Source organism: Myotis daubentonii, chromosome 2 (genome assembly GCF_963259705.1).
Source record: "Myotis daubentonii chromosome 2, mMyoDau2.1, whole genome shotgun sequence".
Classification (NCBI taxonomy): Eukaryota; Metazoa; Chordata; class Mammalia; order Chiroptera; family Vespertilionidae; genus Myotis; species Myotis daubentonii.
In genome coordinates this window covers 79657695-79676084 of record NC_081841.1, presented here as the reverse complement: position 1 = coordinate 79676084, position 18390 = coordinate 79657695, and the positions used below count along the sequence as shown (strand labels likewise).

Here is an 18390-nt window from a genome sequence, read left to right as displayed (position 1 = left end):
CTCCCAAGAGGAGTGCTCTTATAATGATTGTAACAAGTAAATGTAAACACACTTATCTAGGAAAAAATGGAATAAAAAAACAAAGTCAAATTATAGATACTATTTAAATTTGTAACATGGTTAAGTGATAATCATTAACTAGTTGTGTTTTATGTTGCTTTTATTGCTGCCAATCACAGCCAAGTGATCTAAGGAAACACCGGAGAAAGGTACTGTAAATATCTTTTATATGACTACGAGTTAAATATTTTTTTCCTATGAGAGCTTTAAAATTATATTCCCTGTAGTTTAAATACTGTAGTAACATAAAAAAGAAATATCAAAAGTATTTAAGCATTATTGAATTCTTTAAATATGACCATAAGAGTAAATGTTTTAAAACAAAAAATTTTCTTTCGTGCTCTTTTGGGTCAATGATTAGATTATGGGGACTAAGTATCCTGATTTTCTACAGAAGATTTGGAGCACTGCTGGTACAAAAATTATCTAGTTTACTATCTCTACTAGAACAAGAGTAAATGTAGGTTTCACTATTATTCAGGTATAGTGAGGCCAACAGGTCAGGAAACAACTGCAATGAAAAGATAACTTGTTAAATTTTCTAAGAGGATGGGCTCACCCGGGGATGTAGGGCCACAGGGAAGCCAGTATGTTCAGGAGACGGAGAGAGTGGGAAAGCATGGGCAGGAGACTTTATTCTGGTTTCTGTGGGATAAACAAGGCGAGGTAAGGCAAGTAGGGTTAGGATTGGCTGTTTTGAATCATTTTGGTGGGCTCTAGGGAGGGGGGCTGTCTCTAGTTGTTTAATGCCTAACCTGGATGATTACGGCCGAGGAATATTGGTTCCTGGAGTGTAAGAGCAGAAAGGTAAGACGGTATGGGATCCAGATCTGGATTGATTGATTTTCATGCGGGAGGCCCACTCCGGGGAAGTGGTTTGCTCATTCGAGGATTTAGCTGGCCCTGGGAGAGGCAGTCTCTCCTGGCTCAGGATGGCCCCAGGCGCCAGAGCATCAAGAATATAGAAAGTATGCAAATATAGTTAACACACTGCTTTCCTGTTCAGAATGAAATCAAGAGCATAATATTGAAGTAGGCAATAAGGTTATATTTTGACAACATGTGTTCTCACTTCAAAAATCCCCCACTGAATAGATGTCCATGTTATGCTAACCTGACTATGCATTTTTAGTAAATTTGCTCTAATTTTAGTAAATTATTTATATTCTGGTATATTAAAATAGATTCCAAAATAGCTTTTTCATAGCCCCTGTGTTGTCGACGGGCTGCCCTCTGTGTCCCCGCCTGCTGTTGCCAGTGGAAATGGAATTCTCTCAATGTCAAAAGGAAAGGAATTTCCTGAGACTTGCATGGAGGATGAGTGACGTTTATTTCTGTGGAATTAAAGCATCTAGGTTTCCAAGATTCCATTTTTCTCTCTTCCATGGAAAAAATCCAATCTTGTTCTCAATGGGGCTAGGATTAAAGCCACGGCCCAGAGTTTCTGCTCCATATTAAAGCACAGTCCAGTCTGGGATCTGGCTAACTTAGCTTGTGTTCCCAGCTGCATTCCATTGGATGTGGGGTCCACATGGCCATGGGCCATGTTGCTGCTTAAGGACACATGGCAGGCTAGCACACAGGTGAGTGTGGGTCACCTAGCAAGAGAGCTCAAGAGCTGGCAAGAGGACAACAGAGAGAGGATTATAACTGGGAGCTTAGTCAATTAACCCTTCAGAATGTCGTGTGCTTGCAGTGCCTCCACCTCCTAGCCAATTATTTTTCTCAGGTTAGATAGGCAGGCAAGCTATGTCACACTGACTTCACTGCACAAGCACCCATCTCCCCTTTTGTTGGGTCCCTTTCTCCAGTGAACTGCAGGGAATGGACAGGTGGTTCCCTGGGGAGTGTGAAGTTGCAGCTTCCTGGTGAAGCTTCCCAGGTGACCATGCTTATAATGTTTGGTCTCCCCTTTGCTCCTTTCCTGTTATTAATATTGACTAGCTAATTGTGACTATAACACCTGCATATTGATCTTTGGTATTTATTTACTCTTAAATATTTTTTGTAGCAGGTCCATATTTACTTTAACTGGAGTATCTACTACACTTTTAAAGAGTTATTACATTAACACTCTTTAATAATGTGAATTTATATATGTAAAACCTATATGCCCCAAGTTTTTTGGATTGTTTTTATGTTAGATTTCCTCAGATAGCCTTGCCTTGATGATTCTCCATTTCTATTCGTTTCAATTGAAATCTAAAAAGAGTTCATCTGAATATATTGTTTTTACTTGTAGATTGCAGTGGTGGAAGAAGATGGTCGGGAGGATAAAGCAACAATTAAATGTGAAACTTCCCCTCCCCCGACCCCTAGGACCATCAGGATGACTCACACCCTCCCTTCTTCCTACCACAATGAGGCCAGAAGGTATGACTCTCCCAGCACAGGACGCAGTGCCCGCGCTCCTCCTGAAAACATTCCTCTTCCTTTCAGTGTGGTCAAATAGACTGCTTAAAATTTTATATAACATATTTTATTTCAACTTGTGAAATAAATAGAAACAATATCACAATTTTCACAATATTTGTGAAAAGAACAAATTTTCATCCTGAGATCAAATTTTTGGTTTTAAAATTGACTTTACATTTGTGGTCCTGTTATTAGCCAATACTTATAAGAATAGCTCTTCTCTCTCAAATGTGGGATATAAAACTGAAACTAGTGAACACAAACAGCAGTGTGGTGGTTGCCAGAAGGAAGGGGATGTGGGGAGAAGGGGGTCCTAATATATGGTGACAGGAGAAGATTTGACTTTGGGTTGTGGGCACACAGATATTGTAACATAGAAACCCACACCTGAAACTTATATGATCATGTTGACAAATGTCACCCCAATAAATTTAATAGAAGAAAAAAAAAGAAAAGCTCTTCTATTTTTTGTGTATATTTTCTTTTGAAATAGAATCAGGCTAGATGAAGAACTTAATAGGAATAGTAACAAAAACTACAGGGATTCTAGGATGTAGGGCCAGAAAACTTTCTACCTCTTTCCTTATAGATTTTTGGCTGCTCTAAATTAAATTGACATTAGACAGATTAACAGGAAAAAACAACATATTTCACTCATATGGGAGCCTCATAAAATTAGGAGATTTCCTGGCAGTCGGTCTTATACTGAGGCTTACATACTATCCTGAGCAAGAAGAAGGGGTTAAGGGTCTGGAGCTTTAAAAAGGAGGAAGACAATTCATAGAAAATGAGATCTTAGGTTTGGTAAGTAAATGCTCTCCATGCTACGCAGATAAGTCTTTCGGATATAAAAAGTTTTATCTCTTAATAGCTCTCTTCCTGGTCCAGGCCCCTGACCTAACTTCTTTGGGGTAGTTAAGGGGGAGGTATAAAGCTTCTCTTGGGAGTGCTGGACTCTGGCTGTCTTCAGCTTTAAATAATCCCCAGGCCAAAGTGGTACATCCCAACGTGGCATATTCCGCTCCCATCAAGGCAGGTTATACATTTGGCTTGGAGTGTAAGAGTAATTAAGGTCTGAAAAGTCCATGATGGTGCCTCATTTCCCTTTAGCAGATGAGGCACACCCCTCTTTGGGTGCTGCTGCTACTCAGGCAGAAAGTTCTTAGAAAGGAACACACACACACACACACACATTTACAAAATATTTAAGGAAAAGATAGGGTAATATCAGGAAATATACCACCTGTCATAATGACATTTCATATTGTCCTTTCCATCTACCTAAAAAATTAGAAGATCTATATAATAATTAATGACATAAATAAATCTAAGCATGCAATTTAATCTTAACTGTGTGTCCTTTTTCTGTCATCAATTGCAGCATATCTAGATACATAATTGATATAACTGAACATAACAATGATTAATACTTGAAGTAAGAATTTGCCTTCTAAATACTATGGGTTTTACAACAAATATTTTTGAAAACAGAGCTTTTTGTTCTGGTAAGCACTATTTCTGCTGTGCTTATTTTTAATTTCTAGTGCTTCAAAATAGGTACTTCTTTCACTGTCCAAAAAAAATGAATTATATTGTCACATAAGAAAAGCAGTAGTTTTTGAGTTTAGGGAATGTGGACTCAAATTATTAAAATGAGTAAGTAATGTTAAATAATTTATTATGTCATTGTCAATTGAATAGCTGTAGAAAAAAAAAGAATGAGGGCAATATCTATTGAACCTCTCCTATTAATACAGTGTCAAGTACACTGACCAGGAATGGAACCTAGACCAACTGCTTGAAAGTCATTTCAGTTTATCATGTACATCAAAGAATACCTTAGGGATTACAAGAAAAAGTATACAATGATCACTAGGGTATATGATTTGTTACTTCTGAATCCCAACCAGATGATTTTAAATTGAGTGAATTGGGTTCCAAAACTGAGAGAAAGAATGCTAGATGAAAATCCAATGAAACCATCCACTAGACTTCATTATTAGTTTTATCTAAATTTCTTATCATAGGTTATTAGGTTTAAGATTTTAAAAGCACTCAGAGAAAAAAATAGGTAAAGGGTCCAGTGCTAAATAATAAAAGGTCATTTAACATGTAGTTAATAAAGCCACCTATGTTTACTGATTAGCTTGAGGTTGTACAAAAAATAAGGGAGAAGATCATTTGGAACAAAAATAAATTTTTTAGAGAAAATTTGGAGGCTCAGGTACCCAAGGATGTGAAACCAAACTTCAGTTTGACTAAAAGGAAAGGTGAGCGGAAAGGGAGAAAACTCCAGAAGCCTACCTGTTCCTCCTTTCATACCTTTATAAAGGAAGCAAGTCTTCTGTACGTACCTTGTGGATGTTGCATTAAAATGAGCCCTTGCCCTCCTTTGTGGTTTGCAGTAGTTTGGCTGCCTCCCTGGAGCCAGACAGTTTTGGGCTTGGCAGTGCCAACAGCAGCCAAGACTCCCTTCACAAGGCCCCCAAGAAGAAGGGAATCAAGTCTTCGATAGGACGTTTGTTTGGTAAAAAAGAGAAAGCTCGGCTGGGGCAGCTCCGTAAGTATGCGTGTTTGACTTTCCACTGCTTCTCGCTTCAGCCACTTCTGAGTGTCCATCTGGTTTTATTTTTGTTGTTGTTTTTTCATTTTATTTCTCAGTTTTCTCTTTTTTTTCTTTTTCCTACCAATGAAAATGGAAGATAAGAAAGGATGGCATGGAAAGCAATGTGGTTGAGGAATGATAATGTCCAAGAACCAAGTCAAAATTTTGAATCATGTCCTAAGATTGGGAACTGTTAGTTGAAGAGTTTATCTCATAGGGAAGAGAAATACAAATTAAGCTGAGAGTAGTTATGCTAGATGGTATGGAGGAATAAAATTGTCAAAATAAAACTATGAAAATGTTCACTTGGTTCCATCAGGAACAATAAATGACAAGGAAGGAATTCTTAGTAATTCATAGAGAAGAATATTTGTAAAGGGGTGCTATTTGCCTTATATAACAATTTGAAAATCTAGGTTAATAAGGTAAACTTCAGATGTGGTAGATTAGTCAATGTGACTACACTGATAGCCCCTAACCATGGAGGGACACGTTTAGTATACTACATATAATGTATTTTTACAGATGTATTACTAGCAAAGGCAATACGTACATGGAAACCCCCCATACATACAAATAAACAGCCTTTCATTTAAAACAAAACAAAATGCCGAAACCGGTTTGGCTCAGTGGATAGAGCGTCGGCCTGCGGACTGAAAGGTCCCAGGTTCGATTCCCGTCAAGGGCATGTACCTGGGTTGCGGGCATATCCCCAGTAGGAGATGTGCAGGAGGCAGCTGATCGATGTTTCTCTCTCATTGATGTTTCTAACTCTCTATCTCTTTCCCTTCCTCTCTGTAAAAAATCAATAAAATATATTAAAAAAAAACTATTCAGCATGTTTTTGGCCCAAGAATGTTTGCCTGCTATGTCCTATGTTTGTCCTATCCAAACAGCTACAAACAGGGGTTCTGAAACCCAAGATCCATGATTATGCATCAGTAATTAGAATCCTGACTGGCTTGATTTTTAATTTTATCAGAAAGCATTAACCTATCTTGAAACAAAACAAATTAAGCTGTGTTAAAAATAGCCATGTCAAACGAAGCTTGTTTGTTTCATTGACAAAGTTGTTCTGTAACAGAACAGGAAAGGTAGTGGACAAGATGTCAAAATGGGGTGTGGATGATGGAAAAATTATGTGGCAGTTATAATTGGTTGAGTAACACTGCTGTAATAGTGCCAATCAATAGAGTGATGCCACCTAGCTCAAGGTTTCTCATGGCTTGGTTATGACTCTCTTAAGCTTCTTGTTCAGCATATCCCCTAATTGCTTGGACATAACCTTTCAACAACACAGATATCTGATTTATGGATTACTAATATGGTTATGAATCACAAATTTTAAGAAATAGACTTATTCCTAAGCACTGTCTAAAATGTAAAATATGGAGGCTCATAAATATTCGATTCTAAACATTTTTCTAAGAAAAATTCAGATATTTCATGTGACTCTAAAGTCAATATATTAGTCAATAAAGGTAGGCCACATTGACTGACATAGCATTCGGACAAAAGAAGACTTTTCTATTCTACTCCACTGTGGTAAGATAACAGACAAGGAATAGTATCTATTTCTGTTTACTTACACTTTTAGAGGCATAGCATAACCTTAGAGCAGTGGTTGGCAAATTCATTAGTCAACAGAGCCAAATATCAACAGCACAATGATTGAAATTTCTTTTGAGAGCCAAATTATTTAAACTTAAACTATATAGGTAGGTACATTGTTATTAACTTAATTAGGGTACTCCTAAGCTGGCCTTTGCTAAAAAACATCTGACCGACACCCCCCACTTCTTCTAACGCCACTTCTTCAAAATAGACTCGCCCAGGATGAAAACCAACTTCTGCGCATGGGTCACGAAGTTTCAATTGCACTGTATGTGTGTGCCCGCACGTGGTATTTTGTGGAAGAGCCACACTCAAGGGGCCAAAGAGCCACATGTGGCTCGCGAGCCACGGTTTGCCGACCACTGCCTTAGAGGAAGGTTAGGGGGGAGTATTTAAGCTCATGTACAGGATTGAACTTGTGAGAAATAGACACATAGATGGGTATGTTTATTCTTCTTGCTGGCCCAAAGGTATGGCTGATTGCAAATATTTGAAGAGCTCTTATGTGGAAGAGCTGTTGGCTTTTTCATTGTTAAATGAGGGTACAAAGCTAGAACTAAAGTGTTAATCAAAGATTATCTTCATCTCAATGTAAGAAAGAAGTGTCAGAATTATATCCAAAGAGCTGGCTTTTGAGGTAAGGCCTTCTTTGTTACTGAAAACTAGGTAAAGTATAAAGCAAAAGCTGGGTAAATACTAGGAAAATGTGTTGTCGAGGGGATCCAAGCATCGGAAAGATAGTTGGACTGGATGACTTCTAAAATCTACTTCAAATCTAGTAATACTGAATCTATGACACTCTAACATTTAAGCCGATGTCAAACAACCTTTTTTTTTTTTTTTTTACAAAATATATGCTATCAATTGTTTACTATAAAATGCATGTGTATTTTTAAAATTATAGACTTCAGAGTTAGACAATATCTAAGATCATGTAGTGGTCCACATTCTATAGTATGTAAAAACAGACGAGTTTAATAATGGTTAAGGGTACCAGTTCCCAGCTCTCACTACCTAGCCTAGTGCTCCAGACAATATACTCTTGGAACTGTTTTAATAAAAAAATACCTCACTGAGCTCCTAGTCCCGTGGAACAAGTTTGGCAACTTAATAAAATTGAAAACATGACTATTTCATAAAGTTTATAACTTTTTGAGGATATTGCACATAAGTGCATAAAAATTAAAAAGTAATTCAAGGAAACAGTAAGAAAGGCATCATAGAATACAGTAAAATTTTTTAATTAAAGATACAGACATAATGTAAGAAAGCAGTTCAGATTATCAATTTTCTCTCCCTAGATACATTTGATTCTGCTAGGAAAATCTGAGTGAAATTTTTCTACGGAATTGAAAAGGTGTACGGCTAGAGTTTCAAATAGAACTGATGCCTGAGAAAGGGTACTGAAGTGACATGAAAGAAAAAACTCTAAGGGGAGTGTGCTAGAAAAGAACTAGTCAGGAAGTGGGTTATTGGTTGGGGTCAAGAATGGGAAACCAAATTATCAAGCAAAGGAAATGGTTGGGCTAAAGATAAAGTTACTTAACTGTGGAGAGATTGGAAATGCCGAGCTCAAAAGGCAACTACTTGAAGCAGAGCCACGCACACAAATTAAATGATCTAAATTCCAGGGTCAAGTATCCAAGCAGAGGCTAGGGGTTAGAGAAATCAAGTGCCTTGCGAAGAGGCAGTTAACCGGAAGCTTATGAAAATGGTGATATCATGTGAAGACAAGGTAGAGTGTGAAAGCATTTATTGCTTCTGGGGGAATCATCTGCTCCGTAGGATCTTAACATTCATTGGTTTACTTCCTGGGAAACACAGTTCTCCCAGGTCTGCAGAGAGCACTAATAATAATGACTACAAAGAAAAAAAGAACCGAACACACATGACCAGCCTAGCTGATGTTAGTGAACAGTGAGGATAAAGACAAGAGGCCATTGGCAGACATTGCAAGAGAAGGAACCATAGTCAAGAACAAAAAGATCTTCAAGAATGGAGGATTGGATAAGTAGAAGCCAATATAGCAAAGCTGAGAAAAATGAGTAAAAGGAACACTGTCCCTCAGGAGAGCACGACCATGCCTTTCCCTTCCCTCTCTCCCTCCCCCAGGCTCCTTGCCTTTGCCTTTGTCTCTCCTATGCTCCAGAGGCCTTTCTTTGGCTTCTGTAACTTGATTCCTGAACCTGCTGGCTCACTTCTAAGATCTCTGTAATTTTCTAAATAAACTTTCTTTTATAATCTATATTAATAAAAGGGTAATATGCTAATTAGTAATATGCTAATATGTCTTCCGGACAACCATCTGGATGTCCTTCCTGACAAATCCATGCCCAGGCAAAGCCGCCTGCCAGCAGTCTCTGGGGCGCCAGTGGCTGCTGCTGTGGCCCGGGAGAGGGAGAAGCCTCCCATCCATGGTCCCCTGTGGCTGCTGCCAGCCCAGGCAAAGCCGGCTGGGGTCCCAGGTGCCTGTGGCCAGCTAGAGGAGGGAATCCTGGGTCCCAGGTGTGGGGCCAAGGCAGAGGTGGTTAGGGGTGATCAGGCAGGCAGGGAAGCAGTAAGGGGTGATCAGGCAGGCAGGCAAAGGTGGTTAGGGGTGATCAGGCAGGCAGGCAGGTGAGTAGTTAGGAGCCAGCAGTCCCAGATTGTGAGAGGCATGTCCAACTGCCAGTTTAGGCCAGATCCAGGGATTGGGCCTAAACCTGCAGTCGGACATCCCCCGTGGGATCCCAGGTTAGAGAGGGTGCTGGCTGGGCTGAGGGACCCCCCCTCCTGTGCATGAATTTTGTGCACCAGGCCTCTAGTTTGAAAATAAAAGAGGAAAATATATTAATTTTGAACAGGCAGAATCCCCAATTAAAGACATATAAAATGGATATATTATTGATTTTTAAACTACTTTTACAAATATCCTTTAAATGCATATGAAAAGTAATACATTTCAGAGGGATTTTGCCTACTAAATTGCATATCCCTTTCATTTATAGCCATCTGCCAGATTGTATTAGAATTGTCTGAACTCATTGACCTGCTATAATCAGCATAATAAAGAAAATGATGTCATCATGACAAAAACAGACTCAAGATTGCACCAGCATTATTTAGCAAGCACCTTTCTACACATAAAACTTGGGTGGCTGTGCTCGCCTTTTCCAAAAAATAAAAAATAAAAATTAGATTATTCCTAGGTGCTGTGGAAGCAACAGATATAATGTAAACTTCACAAAGTACCAGTTAGAGATGACTCATTCTCTGCATGGTGAAAGGGCCTTTTTTTTTTTTTTTTCTTTTTTTAAAGAAATCAGTATTTAGCTTCAACTGTGAACATTTTTTACACATTCTCTATGAGCCTGGCGCTGCCTAGATGCCTCCTCCAGAGAGCTAACAGACATGGCAACAATTAAGTAACCATTTATCAATTCAAGTGTAAATACAAACTAATGAAGAGAGGTCCAATAAAAGAAAGATGAAGCAACTGACCAGCAGCAGTTTATAGTCTTAATGTCTGTAGTAAGAGCCCCCCCTCCCCCCTCCCCCCGCCCCCCGCCCACCCTTTTAATACAGGTACTTCCGCTGGAAAAAATGGAGAGGCAGAAACCTTAAATGGCAGAATTGAGCCAGAGATTTCTCCGGACTTTTACCTCAAGGGCCATGATGAAATAAATTATTTTGAATGGAGTCTAAGGCCCAGGCAACATAGAGATATTTTCCTTCACCATCCAAATGAACAAATATCACCATCTAGTATTACTCATAGATCTGGGCATAGGAGGGTCTTTCCTTGAATTCCTCAGCCTGGGCCTTAGGCAGTCTCACACTTTGCAGCACCTTTGTTGAAATTCTCTAAGAGCTTCCCTCTGGTGCCTAGGAGAGGCTGGACTGGGATTGCTCGCTGGGCAGGGAACTTTCAGTGAAAATCTAGACCTGAGTGGATCCAATTGCTGGGAGCATTGCAAGTTTCCGTTGTGTCTCAGACCTTAGGACCAGTATCATCTAATGTAACTAAACCATGTGGACCAGGGTCCCTGTTTCTCCCCATCACGGTGCTCTCTACTTCTCTACCCCGTGCCTGGGGTTGACAAGATGTCCTGCTGAGCCCAGAGACTTTTGCACTATGCAGTTGTTCTGGACCAATGATCTCCCCTGGTTCCAGGAGGGTGCCCTCGGAAGTGAAACATTCACTTCTGCTGGCCAGAATAATATTATATAAGATTGAACCACTAAATTGTTGCTGCACTGATTTGGGGTTACTCAAAGTGTTTATATAGAAAATGGGCTGGAAAAAAATTGAATTGGGCCCCTCACACTCTAGAACAATTCCAAGACAATTCTCTAACAATTCCAAGTCCTCAAGGGCCTTGCAAAAGTATACCTGAGTGAAAAATAGCCCAGAAAACTTCAAGGATTTTGACTTGGGCTTTTGTATGTGCAACTACTAAACCACAGACAAGGTGATACACACTTTGTTATCTGAGTATCCACTGAATCACGAGATTCAAGCCTTTTATGACTAAATACCCTATGCCATGAGATGGGTGGAGTTAATGTTGTTCTCTCCACATTCCTAATGAATTTTCTAGAGGAAAAAGTCACCCACAAGCCAGTGTTTCTCATCAAGGGCACTCTTGTCATTTTCAGAAGGGCAAGCTAAAGTATTCTCTACTCATCAATGTTTAGAATCTTTGTCCCCTATTTAATGAATATCAGCTGTACTTTGCAGTCATGGTGACATCTAAACATGTAGCACCCTCTTTCCACCAACATAAGTGAATATTTACACTCACACTTATCTCCCCCATGTGTACTGTGAAAAATTTGTAACTTTAAAAATGAATTAATAATTTACATTTAAAGAGTAGAATTTTATTGCTAATTGCAGATTGTGAATAATAATTTATGGATGTACAGTAAGGCAAGTATACCAATTAGAGAAATAAAATGAAAATATTCATTCACTGTGCATAATGGAAAAATCTCATGATTCAAGATGATCCCCAAGAGTGCCTTAGTTAGGTTTGGGACAACTTTACCAATGATACCAAAAAATGAAAATCTCTCATAATAAAAAAAGTGTTTAAGTATTAACTGCACATATTCATATTTGAGTAAAATAAATTTTGGTCCCCAAACTGTGAAGCTCTGCATAAGATCTAAATAGCAATAAATGTGTTTTCAATCAAATAGAAGTTTCTTATAGCATTCAGTAGCAGAGTTACTAGGCTATGAGAGTAACTTATTATATCAGTATTCCAAAATTAATAGTATCAAGTATTATAAATTATTCGCTAAAATAAATTATAAAAAACAGCAACAACAAAATTTGTCTCTGGTTAAGACCTGCAAATGTTAAGTAAGGAAATGTTCATTACAATCATGGAATAAATTTGTCTCTAATAGTTCTTATTTACTGACATATTGGTAACATTTTTGTGTAGTCTTTGTAAGAGTTAATATTAACTTAAATCTTTGTACCTAATATTGAGCTTAATTGGAGTCTAAATCATATATATATATATATACTAGAGGCCCGGTGCACAAAAATTTGTGCACTCGGGGGGGGGGGGGGGGTCCCTCAGCCAGGCCTGTGCCCTCTCGCAGTCTGGGACCCCTCGGGAGATAACGCCCTGCTGGCTTAGGCCTGCTCCCGGGTGGCAGAGGGCAGGCCCAATCCCTAGGTGCAGCCCCTGGTCGGGCTCAGAGCAGGGCCGATTGGGGAGTTGGGGCGCCGCCCCCTGTCACACTCAAAGCAGGGTCGATGGGGAGGTTGTGGAGCAACCCCCTGTCACTCACAGAGCAGGGCCCATCAGGGGGTTGGGGTGCTGCCCTCTATCACCCACAGAGCAGGGCGGATCAGGGGGTTGGGGCACCGCCACTCTCACACTCAGGGCAGGGCTGATGGGGAGGTTATGGCTCTACCCTGTCACACACAGAGCAGGGCCCGTGTGGGGGGGGAGCTCCCCCCTATCAGGCACAGAGCAGGGTGGATAGGGAGGTTGTGGCCCCGCCCCCTGTCACACACAGAGCCGCAGGGCGATCAGGGGGTTTGGGTGCTGCCCCCTGTCACGCTGATTCCAGTGCCGGGAGGCCTCATGGCTCCGCTGATCCTGGTGCTGGGAGGCATATTACCCTTTTACTATATAGGGTAGAGGCCTGGTTCATGGGTGGGGCTGGCTGGTTTGCCCTGAAGGGTGTCCTGGATCAGGGTGGGGGTCCCCACTGGGGTGCCTGGCCAGTCTGGGTGAGGGGCTGAGGGCTGTTTTCAGGCTGGGGGTGACTGAACTCCCAAATGCTCCTTTTTTCCTTTTTTTTTTTTTTTTTTTTTTTATTCTGGGCCAGCTTTACCTTGAGGCTTGGCTCCAGCTCTTCGGCCTCCAGCTGAAAGTAGGTTTCTGGCCTTTGCTTACAATGTTGCCAATCTGCTGGCTGAAGTTGGGCGGTATTTGTTACAATGTTTCTTAAACTGCCCGCTCAGAGGCCTGCAGCGGCAGGCGGGGAAGGTTGGTTTCCTCCCTCACTGAAGCAAGCAAGCCTCATGTTAGTTTCAAGCTGCCTGGCTGCCGGCCGCCATCTTGGCTGACAGTTAATTTGCATATCTCGCTGATTAGCCAATGAAAAGGGTATCGGTCGTACGCCAATTACCATGTTTCTCTTTTATTAGATAGGATATATATATATATATATATATATATATATATATACTAATAAAAGGATAATATGCTAATTAGACCAGGTCGACTGGCCATCTTCCGGATGTCTGACTTCCTTCCACACAAAGGCATGATGGTGGGGGCTGAGGCAGAGGCAGTTAGGGGTGATCAGTCTGGCAGGGGAGAGCAGTTGGGGGTGAGATCAGGCTGGCAGGGGAGGGCCATTGGGGGCAACCAGGCCAGCAGGGGAGGGCAGTTGGGTACAAGATCAGGCCAGCAGGGGAGGGCAGTTGAGGACAACCAGGCTGGCAGGGGAGGGCCATTGGAGGCGACCAGGCCAGCAGGGGAGGGCTGTTGGGGGATCAGGCCTAAACCGGCAGTTGGACATCCCCCAAGGGGTCCCGGATTGGAGAGGGTGCAGGCCGGGCTGAGGGACCACCATCCCCCTCATGCACAAATTTTGTGCACCGGGCCTCTAGTATACTAATAAAGGGTAATATGCAAATTAGACTGGACGTGTTCTGGATGTCCTTCCTAACAAAGATGGGGGTGTGGCCTGCAAACCATTCCAGGCCCCTCACCCAGGCTGACCCTGCCCCAGCAGGAACCCCTGACCCCAAACGAGGGCATGGCTGGCCTGCAAACTGTGCCAGGCCCCTCACCCAGGCCGGTCCCAACCCCCAGTGAGGACCAACCAACCTGATCTGAGGCCCCCTTCAGGACATGCCAGCCGGACCCCACCCATGCACCAGGCCTCTATCCTATATAACAAATTGGTATTATGCAAATTGACCCTAAAAGCAGAACCACCAGAACGACCACTGGACCAGTCACTATGAGGTGCACTGACCACCTCTTGGTCCCTTTTCCAGGCTGACAGGCTTTGACCGCCTGATGGCCACCCTCTGCAGGGGTGGGGCTGGCAAGAGGGCAGGAATAGCTTACTTCTGGATATCTTTCCCCCACTGTCAGGCACTGATCACCAATGGCAAATGCGGAACCAGGGCTGGGTGGTGGCAGGGGGGCAAGGCCGGCTGCGGGCAGCTGGGGAAGATGGCCCTGATCGCAGGCCAGGCCTTGAGACCATACCTGCACAAGAATTTCGTGCACCAGGCCTCTAATATGTGTATATATATATACATATGTCTCCTTTCTCCCCAATTGACTGCCCCCAACCATTCTCACCCTGGGCAAGCCCCCACAGCCCTAGTGTCTGTGTCCATTGGTTATGCTAATATGCATGCATACAAGTCCTTTGGTTGCTCTCTAACCACCCCCCTCCCCTGCCATTTGTCTATTTTTGTTCATCAAACTATGTTGATCATTATATCCCACATATGAGTGAGATCATGTGATATTTATCTTTCTCCAACTGGCTTATTTCGCTTAGCATAGCATTTTTAGATTTTTCACACAGAATAAATATTAAAGAGAAAACAGAGCCCAGGATTAAGTTATCATTTTTTATTGTAACAAATTCTGTATGAATTAATTACATTTTTAGGGATTCTGAATTAAATAATTATATTGGAAATTGTGTAATTCTGTGCTTGATGCTTTCCATATTTTTTTCCTTTCTCCTTTCATTCCAAGGTTGCATATATTTTATATACTCCAAAGCCAATAAAATTGCCACTAACCAAATATTTTTTTTTATTTACTGGATAAAAAGAATCTTTTCAAGGGTCTTTTTGAAAATAGACTTAGAAGTTTTTCCAGGTATTATAAGATTTACAAAACAAAACCTGCCAGAACGTATGAAATTCTGGAAGTAAAGTTTATACTGGGTATAGGGATCATGCAGGTGAGCAAAAAAAGATTCCAGAAGCTAGAAATGAAAAGCTTTGAGAAATCAGGGAATGCCTCTCCATTCTCTTGTCTTGGAATTGAAGACATACACCTGAGTTTCTACTCACGGGACTATCAATTAACCCAATTATATAAGAAGTCTTTTAAAAGTTTTAACTGTTGAAAAACTCAATACTCCACAAATATTTGCTCTTATTTTTTATTTTAAAAAAAGTAGAAAAAGGGATGACGAGATTTTCAAATTATATATTCATGTGTTTATCAGTGTTTAGGCCACATGTTTTATGCTGCTGAAGTACCATAGTCTAACAGTAGGTACTATTTTTTTTCATTCTCTCAGTGTATGTTTATGCATGTTCGTTTGGAAATATAAACACACTCAAAAAGTGTGGGGGGGGCTGAGGAGAAAATGTCGTAGTAAACAGTTGCTCAAATACATTTTTAAGAGCTTAATTGCAGAATTGACACAATATGTTTAACCTAATGTGAATAGTTCCTTCTTCACAGGAGGCTTCATGGAGACTGAAGCTGCGGCGCAGGAGTCCCTGGGGTTAGGCAAACTTGGAACTCAAGCCGAGAAGGATAGAAGACTGAAGAAAAAGTAGGTTTGGAGATTTTTCCCCTCCCTTTTTAAACTCTAATTTACACTTTTCATTGCTTATAGGGAATTTAAAAAGAGACTAGTTGGAAGAAAACAACCGACTGAGGTGGATAATGTCCTGGTATTTCCTAAAACTATTCAGTGCTCGAGTTTCCTTGTTCTAATAGGCTAGAGTTTGAAATAACATTTCTCTAAATATAGTTATTTCAAAACACAAGTATATTAAAATCTTTAAATACAGCCTTACAAATAATGTAATAGTCTGTTTGATGTGACATTCGGTGCTGTGCTGTATTAGTATGATACAAGGAGAGAGTATGCCATTCATCTTTGTGTTTCTTCTCATGACAAAGTATCTCCTCTTAAAATGGAATATTTAAAAGGAGAAATTCCTCCGAATGATTGAATATAAACTAATTTTAGACTTGCAGCAGATTGTTGTACATCTGTCAGGAAACTGATAGTATATCTTTTCATTCACATATAATATGGAACATTAAATATCTTCCAGAATTTGCAAATTTTGAGTCCCACCAGCTATTGGAAAGCAAGTGGATCCATAAATAACATTTTTTGAATACATAATAACATTTTCAGTGAGGAAATAGCACCTTTAGAATATATTTTTAAAAGCTAAAGAATTTCTCTTTATTCCAGAATCTATTGGCTGATTACTCCGCAACTGTTCATGGCTCTATTCATCATCAGTGTAACAGAGATTCTAACATAGATGCTCTCATGGTTATAGCATTCAGACTAATCAGCTTACTTCATATGTTGCCAGCTCACTTGCATTGCAGATGTTTATTAATAAGGAGGAAATATGTACTTACAAGTTGCAGAACAATTCACTAGCTAAGTTGTTTCATTAATTTTCTACTTATAAAAATTAGGTATTCATCCAAATTCAGTAGAAATACTGTGCAAAAAGTAAAAGTAACATTGAAAACATATTTTTAATATACAATGAAATGTTCATTAGCATTCCATACTAGCAAATATTTTCTTTAATTATCTCTCAAAATGTATATTTAAACATTACCATAATTTGCTTGAAATCTCTTAATTTTATTTATTCCTATCAAGGATTGTTATATTCAATTTTATGGCTATATATTGAGAGAGAAATTAAAAATCTTCTTTGATAGATTCTTTAAAATTTATTTCAAGTCTAAAGGATTTTTAAGTTTATTTTCTGAAAATTACTTTACATCTAAAGGAATAAGAAGAGTCAAAACCCAGTCTGGCTAATAGACTTGGTTCACTTCTCTTAAAAGTCATTTTTTGCCCTAACCAGTTTTGCTCAGTGGATAGAGCAGTGGTCTGTGGACCTAAGGGTCCCAGGTTTGATTCCAGTCAAGGGCACATGCCTGGGTTGTGGGCTCGGTCCAACGTGCAGGAGGCAGCCAATCAATGATTCCCTCTCATCATTGATGTTTCTATATCTCTCTTCCTCTCTGAAATCAATGAAGGTATATTTTTTAAAAAATTATTTTTTATTTTTCCCTCAATGAAATATTTACATACAATGGCAACCTGGCCACCTTTCATATTGCATACAAGACTGATATTGAGGCATACATTACATAGTTCATTGTTTTTTATGGGACAAAATTAAATGTCTCTTTTGATAGCTGCTAAAGTTGAATATCCCAATTATACAATGATCATAAAATATTTATTATTATTAGCTATTATTAACTTTACATACGGTTGGATTGATTAGATATCAATGTTATGGAATTATTTTTCTAATCCTACATAACCTCATAGGCAGAAACTGATTTTAGTTCTGGATTGGGTTTGAAAATATTACTATGCTTGACTTTTGAGTTTATTTTGCAATATGTTTAGGCAAAATATGATTTTAAAATATATAAAATAGAATACTTGTCACTAATATAAGAATAATATGAAAAGCATTATTTAATATAATACAAACTAACATTTATTAGTTAATTATTTTCTATAGAATAATAGTACTTGGATTAAAGTGAATCCAATGAAGTTAATTAATGGAAGAGAGTATTTCTTTTATTATTGTTTATCCCATAGTAAGAACCCTCTGACCATAAATATATAACAAGGATGTGTGAGATGTATATATAGTGCTAACACTTATTCAGGACTTGCATGACATTATACTGTGGTTTCTGGGTTACTAAAGGGTGAAGTGTTTTCATGTGATGAGTTATATAAGATAGACAAGATAAATTATTCTTAATTTTTCTAAAGTATTTAAAATTTTATAAAGGAATTGGCAGACCTGGAGAAAATTTTTATTTTTAACTTTCCTAAGACACCAGGTACTTAAAATGGACAATCTGTGATTCTTAATTTGGGAATAATTTTCTCTAAAGATGTTAGTTATGGCACATTTTTAAAAACCATACGTTCATAGAGTAATATTCAAGACATTCTGAATTTTTCCAAAGTTCAGAAATTTGTAATGTTGCCAGTCCCAAAAGAAAAGTCTAATTTGAGGTACATTTAAAATCCAGCAAACTGAGCACACAAGACTTAGAATAGCTTACTAGATCTGTGTTCCTACTTTATTATAGTTTAACTTTTCTTCCTGGTACAGGCATTTGTTTTTCTTATGTTTCTAGCTATTGTCCTATGATGAGAAATAGAAAATC

The 18390-nt window shown here is 39.4% G+C and overlaps 1 protein-coding gene across 7 annotated transcripts in view; it reads left to right on the top strand.

Moving 5' to 3' along the window:
* Positions 1-18390, top strand: part of PPFIA2 (PTPRF interacting protein alpha 2) — a 462495-nt gene that overhangs the window by 390617 nt on the left and 53488 nt on the right. For all 7 annotated transcript variants that reach the window (XM_059683716.1, XM_059683713.1, XM_059683711.1 and 4 more), the window contains 4 exons: positions 180-209; positions 2303-2433; positions 4881-5035; positions 15658-15751. In XM_059683716.1, the coding sequence (XP_059539699.1) occupies positions 180-209; positions 2303-2433; positions 4881-5035; positions 15658-15751 (410 nt within the window). The remainder of the gene's footprint in view (positions 1-179; positions 210-2302; positions 2434-4880; positions 5036-15657; positions 15752-18390) is intronic.